This window comes from Hypomesus nipponensis, chromosome 13 (assembly GCF_054491055.1).
Source record: "Hypomesus nipponensis isolate SF chromosome 13, ASM5449105v1, whole genome shotgun sequence".
Classification (NCBI taxonomy): Eukaryota; Metazoa; Chordata; class Actinopteri; order Osmeriformes; family Osmeridae; genus Hypomesus; species Hypomesus nipponensis.
In genome coordinates this window covers 4204413-4214469 of record NC_140373.1, presented here as the reverse complement: position 1 = coordinate 4214469, position 10057 = coordinate 4204413, and the positions used below count along the sequence as shown (strand labels likewise).

Below are 10057 nucleotides of genomic sequence, written 5' to 3'. Positions count from 1 at the left end.
CGCAAACGATGGAAAGGTTCATATCAATTCAGAAAAGATGCAGAAAAATCATTGTGATTCATTGCCGTTGCTTTTGTAGTCTTGGATCTGTTTATACTGAGTGAAATTGATGAGGACTGCACGGGCAATAAACGTTGTATGATTTATTACAATATCACAAAGCCAGTCAAAAGAACAGGCCAAGCAGAGAAGGGACAGGCATAGGGGATGGAAAAAGTAATAAACGACCAGGGAGGCAGGGGGATGTAAATTTAGTCACATATTTATTACATAAATATATAGTAAAATAGACCAGCGACAATTACCATAAAAATATCTTCCTTTAAAATCCTGACCATAAAACAAAGATTTGAAAATCACACATTGACATTAACAAACACGCTGATTGTCTGGACCTGTCATAAGCATCCCATCACACAGGCCTGACATCACACCACCCACTGGGACCCTGGCTGGGGACGGGACGGGGTCGGGGCAGGGGAGAGGAAGGAGGACGGAGGAGAGGGTCCAAGGGGGAGAAGGGGCTGTTGAGGGGGAGGGTTGGGTGGGTGTGATGAGGGTGGGGGTGGGTAGTGTGAGAGGACATAACAGTAGATCTTCAGAGGTGTTGTGTTTGTCTGAGGCGGTACGTGGGATTTCTCCTCCGGCCAGACTGCATGTCTTTTACCTGTGTTTGTGTTTGTCCCTGGGCTTCCTGGGAAGGGATCCTGAATACTGTTTAGTTGCTTGTGTCTGTAACGCAACAGTGACTGCAACCGAGAGAGAGAGACAGAGAGAGAGAGAGAGAGAGAGAGAGAGAGAGAGAGAGAGAGAGAGAGAGAGAGAGAGAGAGAGAGAGAGAGAGAGAGAGAGAGAGAGAGAGAGAGAGAGAAAGCGAAAGAGTGAAAGAAAGAGAGACCAAGAGAGAGAGAGGTGCAGTGTGATGCCGTAGCTAGTGATGCATGCCGTGTGTGTCCGGCCTGTGTTCCGTGCTCTCTAACCCACCAACAGTGACTGCCCTGTCTGCATGGCATCTCTCTTACACTGCCATGACACATGTCCAGATTACAACCAGCAAGCCTCCCCTGGAGGTTCCTCCTTTGGCTCGGCCTGTACTCTGCTATCCTTTGGCTGGTCCCTCTCTAGAAACCTTGACTATTTTTCATCGTCCAGTCCAGAGGCTTCGTCCAGTCTGCTAGGTCCTGTCCAGCTCTATGCTGTCGCCACCTCCCCTGTGTTCAAAGACAGGTACTGGAATTAAAACACCTCCATGGTCAGCTGCACCCTGCCAGTTGACCCCTGACTTGACCCTGCGAGAGGTCATGACCCCTGAGTGTCTGCGAAGCACCCGCCCTCAAACTCCCAGCAGACTCAGCAATCACAGTGAAGCTAGGAAACTCAGATAAAAGAGTTACAAAAGTATTTTAAAAAAAAGTAGTAGTATTAGTTGTAAGTTGTGGGAGTGGCTAACAGTGTTAATTCGTTTGCATGTTTCGTTTGCAATGTCTTTTTTATTGAAAGATTTACACATACTGCTGGTTTGAAGGTTTCAAAGTTTGTTTCGCATTTTAACCACACTGAGTGGTTGGCCAAGAGACCGGTTGAACAAAGTCCTTGAGAGAAAAACAGGACGCACGACAACATATCCCCGTAAAATCAAACATCAAGACTTGACAGAAAACTGAGCAGAGAAAGAGAACTCCCACAGAAAGGGGGATGCAATCAACCTGTCCCCGCTGGTCTCAGAGTACGATAGACAAACCCAGGGAAAAGGTATTGAGATGTGTCCTTCTGAGTCAAGTCGGCCTACGAGGCCTGTCTTTCCGAATACAGAACAGTGGATTGCAAACGTTCAGGCGATAGACTGTTACACAGACTGCAAACACATACACAGACACACACATATACACCAGCAAAGCCTGGAGAGGATGATTATGGCCCAGGGTTCCAGACACGGTGAGAGAGGCAGCCTGATGACATGGACCCATGTGAGACCTGTGGGCTGCATGCCAGGTTCACAGGGCTGGAGGGCTGAGGTCCTGGCTGCTCTGGTGAAAAACATGGGCCTGATTCCGGGTCAGAAACCTGTCAATGTCTGATACCACAGCTAGAACTAAACGCTAGCTGTGCGATGAGGGCTTGGAGGGGGTGTGTCAGAGAAATGCCATGGATTGATAGATGGAGAGACAGAGAGTTGGAGTGGAGCACCCTTTGAGGCTCTACTCTACTTCCAATCCTGAGCAGCGCCCACCGACTCAAACCCGTTTTCAACATGATAAACGTTGCATATCTAGTCATACATATAGATTTAACAAGAGTATAACATTTATCCCTCTAGAATTGATTTAATCATCAAAAATATTTCCCAAAGGTCTAATCTCTACTTCACTATTAGATGTTCTAATTTGTTTACATTCCTTGCTGTCTAGGCATAGCATCTCTTCGCCATCTTACAAAAATATCTCCATATTATCGGAACTGACACAGTACACAAGCAGCAAGCAGCAAATCAACTTGCAATAACCACCTGTCTAACCCAGTCAAGCTCTAGAAGGCTCTACCTGCAAGTGATAATCCACTGGCAAAACTTGGCCTGAAAGTCACTGATTCAGAGTGTCAGGCAACAATCACACTGGCTAGTTCCCCTTTCACTCCTAGTCATTGGTCTTTACGCATCATCATCATCATCATCATCATCATCATCATCATCATCATCATCATCATCATCATCATCATCGTCGTCATCATCATCATAGTCATCATCATCAACAACATCATCATCATCATCACCTGATCTGGGAACAATCTGAGGGCCGCTTTGGTGAACATTTTGAGCAACAGACCACTCCAGTCACCACTTAACAGTCAAATTACACAGGGATCCGCTCCAAAGTCTTGCATTAAACCGATGCGCACTAAGCCACACCCTCCTTTCTTACCACATCACCATGCACAAAGGGAACACTTTTGTTTCAAGCTCAACAAATATCTCCACACTCATTTTCGTTTGTCTCCTGTCTGCATCAGCACAGCCTTAGCTGAGGGTGATGGTTGATATTCTCATGTCTCAAGTCATGACACGTCACTTTCACCAAACCTGGAAATGGAGTGATACTTCTGTTCTCCGCACGGTCCAACCCACCAACTCGATTACAAAGAAGGTAAAAGCACAACATCCACATGAAGCATCGTGCTCGCTCTCTATATTAAAACACTGGAGTACATTACCACAGAGAAGCGGTACAAAAGGCAATCAATAAGGCCGCCATTTTAAATAGCTGCAAAGCCTTGTGAGCCAAAACTAGGCAACCAGTATCAAACACTACCAGCAGTCTGGTTTCCATTTGCAGCTGAAAGTCATCCCAGTCTGCTTTAAAGCGTTCCCCCTGCTTGCATTTCAGTGCTCTGTGAGTTACAGCCCCCCCAAATCATTCTCAAAGCCCCCCATCCTAACCTTTTCTACCCAAGCCTATTGAACACATAATGGCTACATTCTTCAAGGGAAATAATGGTAGTCTATGACAAGGCCTCTGTCTCCAGGGCTCTAGTCTTCAGATCAGCCTCAAAGGGTGCTTTCAGGGCAGGGGCAGGGGAGTTTCAGACCAGTTTGATTTCAACATGGCAAGCATTCACTTCAGACACACACACACACCTACACACACACATATAGTATACACATAAACACAAATGATAAGCGTGCACATCCAGAAGTGCCAAAAGCCAAAGCTGAGCTCCACCAAATGTCCAATGAATCACCAAGACAGTAAAGTACACCAAAATAGAGGTCGGTGGACACAGGACACAAACAGCGTTTCCCCCGGGCCTGGAGGCGTGCTGGGTGGCAGCCATGCAAGTGCACCCTATCCTGGGGGGAGGAGGAGGGTGGCGGGCACTTAAGCTGTAAGGGGACAAGCGCACAGACCAGAATATCAAACAGCTACACAGTCTGTGACACGAGGCATTTCTTTTTTTCTGCACATTCTTTTCTTCTGTTTTTTTTTTTCTTTACACTCTGTGTGCGTCCATGTGAAGGGGATGGTGTGAGGAGGAGAACATGGTTCGTTCATGTTGGATTGTAGGATAAAACGAGGCCTTTCTGAACATGTTCCGAGGTGTGAAGCACAAAACAGCACGGGAATGAAAAATAATAGAAAGATAACGCAGAAAGACAAAATGTACTCAGTGGCACATTCCAACCAGAGGACAAAAAAAGATGAGTTAACAATGGTGGTCCATCTAATGTTGATCATCATTTATTACAAAATGTTTTTATTTAAAAATGTTTTTGTTACCTGAGAGAATCCTTCAACAGCTGTCTTAGTCACAATAACAGGTGTGTGGGTGTGTGTGTCCAGTATGTGTGTGTGTGTGTGTGTGTGTGTGTGTAGAGTGGATCTCTATGGGTCTGTGTGCCAGTCAACTCTCACAGATAGGTGCATGTAAAACCAGCCATTCGAATTCATATTCTCTCACAGTAAGTTATCCGTGGGTTCTGACAAGACCAGTAAGACGAGCACCACCTGCTCACATATTGCACTTCATTCAAAACTCAAACGTTTGCAGAAAAGAATAAAAACAAAAACATGGCCGCTGGTCGACGACGAAGGTCGACACCGATATAATAGTTCATTGAATTCGAAGTAACATCGCCAATCTTTAAAAGGTTTTTCCGGACGTTATCCTGTGCAATCATTCTACGAAACTGCAGCCTGCCGTCGTGAAGCGCTGGGACGTCTTCAGAGAGGCTGGGTCGGAGCAGACTAGTGCATGACTGCAGGGCTCTCTGAGTGGGCTAAAGCTTTCGGTCTCTGCAGGGTTACTAGGTCTGGTCATTGATTGTTCATTAGTGCAGTGGCTTATGCCAGTGAGCAGCCCTGGGTGTAGTCTGTGGGTGTCAGCCATGCGTCCTCTGAGGAGAGGTGAAAGGTCACCCTGCCATTGCACACATCACCGACACCACTCTCGCCACGCTACGTCCTCCCCGCTGGCCATTGAGCGGGACAACGTCTGCCTTTACATTCACACGGCCGCTAGATTATATTATATTTTTAAATGGCTCGAGAATGCGAGCGTTGTCGTAAACCGTCTTTCCAAAAGAACAATACCGGTCTTGTCAGAACTTTTTCTCTGAGGGAGCCTGGTTCCTGTTAGGGTGCAATCCACCAAGCCATGAGAGTGCTGGACCAAGTAGGGTCACACAACGTAATACACACATGCACACATACACAAACATAAAGCTACACACACACACACACCCACACCCTTCCCAGACATACACAACCCTTTCAGAGCAGTTTACAAAAGCACATGAGTTAACTCATCCTCTATGACATCCTCAGAGCCTTTCCAACTCCTCTGAAATGTCTGTCCGCCTGGACTAGCTCATGAGTCTGGCTCAGGGCAGACAGACTGAGCACAGACCAGCAGCCCCACCAGTAGCTAGTGTCTCTGCTCCCAAACCTAATAGGGTCCACAGACGTCCAAGCGGGGCAACCATCTTTACGTTGAAGAGACCAGGTCAGGGTGGGGATGATTTGAACATAAGCCTGACTAGGGGTAAGGCTCAATGTAAAAGTGAGCTGACATTTTTGGAGGGGGTTGGAGGGGAATTGCATAGACATCCTGCTACTTGCGTCTTTATAAACTCTACATTTGGCATAGGGGACCAAGAAAAACAAACAACAAGGTAAAAGCCCATCACAGACAAGCTGTTCCACATGTCAAGCTGAACTACAACCCCAATTCCCAAAAAGTTGGGACGTTGTGTAAAATAAAAATAAAAACAGAATACAATGATTTACAAATGTCATAAACCCATTATGTTATTTACAACAGAACATATAAAACATGTCAGATGTTTAAACAGATGAAATGTACCATTTTAAGGAAACAATACGATCATTTAGAATTTGATGGCAGCGACAAGTCTCAAAAGGTTGGGACAAGACCGTGTTCCCCACTGTGGAGCATCCCCTCGTCTTTAACCACACTCTGTTTCTGTCAGGGAGCTGAGGAGACCAGTTGCTGGAGTTGTGGGAGAGGAATGTTGTCCCTTTTGTGTGTGATACAGGATTTCTTGCTGCTCAATGATCCTGGGTCTTTTTCGTTTCGTGATCCACCAAATGTTTTTTACTGGTGAAAGGTCTGGACTGCAGGCAGGCCAGCTCAGCACCCGGACTCTTCTATTCCAAAGCCATGCAGTTCTAACAGATGCATGGATGTGGTTTAACATTGTCTTCCTAAAATATGCAAGGCCTTCCCTGAAAAAGATGTTGCCTGGATGCAACATTTTTTTTAATACCAAAAACATTTCAGTTTGTGTTGGTTGTAAATTCCTCTTGATAGAAGGGCAAAGGAACACAGACACAGACAGAGCAGTTGGCTTGACAACACAAACTATAGGTGATGTGAAAAATAAGTGAAAGTATTGTGTATGATACACTGCACGCATGGTCACAAGTGACTGGGACTGGTGTTTTTCCACTTTATACAGAGCAGTTTAGGCATTATAAACAACCAGACCAAAAAAACAACAACACTGACATAAAAAAAAAACAGCTTTATCTCCAAGCATTATAACTTTGTTCAGGAGTCTTTAAAACATTTCATTTTATGGGTTCATTTTCATTTCCTCATCATATGTCTGTCTTTTTTTCTCAATTAAAATTGGACTCAGAAGGTAAAGCAGCATTTGAACCCCTACTGTCACACACACTCTGCCAGTCTGCTCACGAGAACAAAGGACGTCACTATTGCAAGATTTTTTTTGTGTGTCATTTACATTGGTTATTTCTTTTTTTTAAAGAAGGATGGAGCGCTATACCCACATGGATGGAAGGCCTCCTCTTCCCTCCACTGTGAAAGTTGGGAGGTCCTCCTTATTGGGGGAGCTTGATGGGGGATATTGGAGGACGTGACTGAGAATTCCTTCCCATGATGCATTGTGGAAGTAAGAGGAGAGACGGTACGATGCATCACAGTCTGTTCCCCTCTTCCCAGTTCCATCACGGCACCTCAAGAAGTGACAACATTCCCCCTTCGGGCCCACGCCAACAATGGTGGGGAGGAGCCATGGGAGGACTCTTTAAGAGTCCCGCTCTCTCGCTCTCTCTCTTTCTTGCTCGTTCATCCATCTTGTTCACCGTCTCCCACACACGCTGCTTGGACGCTCACTGTCGTGGGGGGCCAGGGGGGCGGCTGGCTACGACCTGCCTTGTCTCACAAGGGGAGCGGCCTGGACTGGGTTTGGTGTCAGGACCTCTGTCCTGGAGTACGGGTGTGGGGGCGGGGGCAGGTGTAGGGGGGCCAGATGAGAAGGGCCTGTGATCAGGACAGGGCTACGGGCCTTCTGCTGGAGAGTCCTGGCTCGAAAAACCTGCCGTGTGAAATTGCACAGGGGCCAAAGCTGCTGGGAGGATGTGTGTGGCCAACATTCTGACCCGTTGCATCCTGGGACATGTCCCATACCCCAGAGTGGCCTAGGTAGAGGAGGAAGGTTGTTGGTTTAATACTGACAATGTGACAGGGGTCACAGCCCACTTGGCCTGGTAGGCCTCAGGGCAGGTCAACAGGTCCCCGTGAGAGGGTGCATGCCTCAGTTATGAACGTCGGTGGAGCAGGGGTTTTAATGTGAGGGTGGTAGTGTGTGTGTGTGTGTGTGTGTGTGTGGGGGGGGGTGCTTGGATGGGAGTGAGGTTCAGGAACCACTGCAGTAGTGCAAAAACTCAAATCGCAAGCCAGTCATGGTCAGTGAGGTGAGGTTGAGGGGTTCTCCCATGACAGAGCGAGGCAAGCTGGGGTGAGAATGAGGTCAAAGAACTCCTCCTTCACCAGAGCACTCTGAGGTCGAGGCTGAACTTCCAGCTGTGTTCCAGTTCGGTTTGCCCCCCCCTCCACGGCGGTTGCAGTTCAGGTTGAGGCAGCAAGGCTTAGCCGTCTACCGCAAGTACCCATGATCCTTTTCAGTCCCGCCACGCCATACCGTCCTCCACACGCTAAAAACTCATCCACTCGGGCCACTTTCAGATACTACTGCTTAGCATAACATAAAATAGTTGTTTCTTCTCAAAAAAACGTTTTTCTTCCTAGAAGACAATGCAAAACCCAATCGTTTTAGGCCTGGCCTAGGGGCCATCATTTTGGGTCTTGTCTCTCAGTACCCCTCCCCCCCCTGGTTCAGGCTGGCTTGAGGGGCCACAGCTAGGTACCCTTCCTTAGTCCTCTGCTTGTGTTCTTGTCCTTCTGTTTTGACAGCGATAGAACAGAATGGGATTCCAAATTCTAAAAGTGACACTTGGTCCCACATAACAAAAAGAAAAAAAAAACTGAGCGTTTGGGTACCATTCCCCTGCCTCACCCCCCTCTTCCCGCCCAAAAAAGGTGAGGTCATATTGGGGAACAGCCGGCCCTCCTGTCATCAGTGGTATTTTGTTTCGACTGAGTGATAGCACTGAGGGTGTGTGTGTGTGTGTGTGTGTGTGTGTGTGTGGAGGCTGTGGGCAGCTGCCCTGTGTCCAGAGAGGTGAGGTAGACCCTGTCGGACAGGGACAGTGGCGGTGCCCCCAGCCTGGGCTGTGCCCACTTTGAGGTAAATGATCTGCCATATTGGCCTTGCCCGCTCTCAGCAATGGCCTGTGAACGGAAGCCCGGAGGGGCCACACTGAGCTGAGTCCTGTAGGAGACGACTCAGAAGAGCCCTGCAGGTTAGGGCTTAAGCACCGCAGTGCATACAGTAAAATGAGGCATTTTAGTTTTCTGAGGTGAGGCTGTTTGTACAAGTGTGTGTGTATCTGTGTGTGTGTACATGTGTGTGTGCGCATGCTATGGTAATGTAAGCTTCCCTGCCTTGCACCTTGCAATTTAAGCCCTGAAACAGGACTGGGCGTGGGAGCTGACTAGGGTCCTATTCCATCTCCAGGCACTCAATCTAGCAGCTATTAAATCTGCCTCTCTCTTTCTTTCTCACTCCCCCCCACCCTTCTCTCTCTCTCTCTCTCTCTCTCTCTCTCTCTCTCTCTTCTCTCTCTCTCTCTCTCTCTCTCTCTCTCTCTCTCTCTCTCTTCAGCCTTCCCCTGAGTGAAATCCTGTTAGCATCCCTCCCTTTTACTTCACCGCAGTGACTTTCCTCGGAGAGAAAGGGCTCAATTGTCATTCATGAGAGGGGCTACTGCTGGCACAAGCAGCAGGGGCAATGACAAGGCAGGTCTACCGTGTGTGTGTGTGTGTGTGTGTGTGTGGTATGTGTGTGTGTCACAGGAGCCAGTCCAATGACACAACTGAACGTAGATACAGAGCCATAGCCTGCATGTTTACAACGTAGACACGTATTCATACATTGGAGTAGCCTTTTTTAAATATAGCACCGGAGAGTGACGCGAACATGCTCACTGCTCCAATCAGAGAAAGAAATGGCTCAGTTGTGAGTTAGGAGTTGATACTAGGTCTGGCAGCATATCTCCAGTCTGGTCATTAAATGGTGACATGCTTTTAGCACATCAACCTGTAAGACAGACCACTGTTTGAGTTTGTACTTGGTGACTGTTTCTTCTGAATGACTGTTTGACATTAATTCAGAGACGAGCCATGAAACAGGCTGACCAATTGAGGATCTGGCTGCTGCTATTCCAAACAGGTAGAACAACGTGAGGACCACCATGTAGTGGCAGTGCAACACAGAGAGAGGGGTCCCTCTCACCCTGTGTGGGTATAAGTTGAGGAATTAAATTAGTGAGTAATTGAGAGTGTGTGTGTGTGTGTGTCTTGGCAAATGTCTGCAACAGACTGGATAAGACATCGTGCTCAGACAGAAGGGCCTCCAAACGGGAAAATCAGGTGCTCATGGGGGGGTGAGGAGGAGGAAGAGGGGTTTAAAAACGCAATCCCGATTGGTTGGGCTCCTGCTGCTGGTGCGTTGTGGCCATATAGTTTTTAACCCCAGAGAAGTCGGTTGGAGAAACAGGAGTCCCGCAAAGACGCCCCTCCCCCTTCCTTTTCATGACTTTGTTTTTGTTCCGTCCTCCTAGTGGGGGCGCTCACACTTCCTGGTCCTCGAAGACCTCCAGGAAGAGTGGGGGAAAAG

General features: G+C 47.7%; 1 protein-coding gene across 1 annotated transcript in view; it reads right to left on the bottom strand.

The window, feature by feature from the left end:
* Positions 1 to 246: 246 nt before the first annotated feature.
* The window catches only part of LOC146259550 (thyroid hormone receptor alpha-like), a 94738-nt gene continuing 84927 nt past the window's right edge, over positions 247 to 10057 (bottom strand). Inside the window, 1 exon segment of the mRNA XM_084670536.1 lies at positions 247 to 10057. Coding sequence (XP_084526662.1) covers positions 10011 to 10057 — 47 coding nt within the window. The 3' untranslated portion in view covers positions 247 to 10010.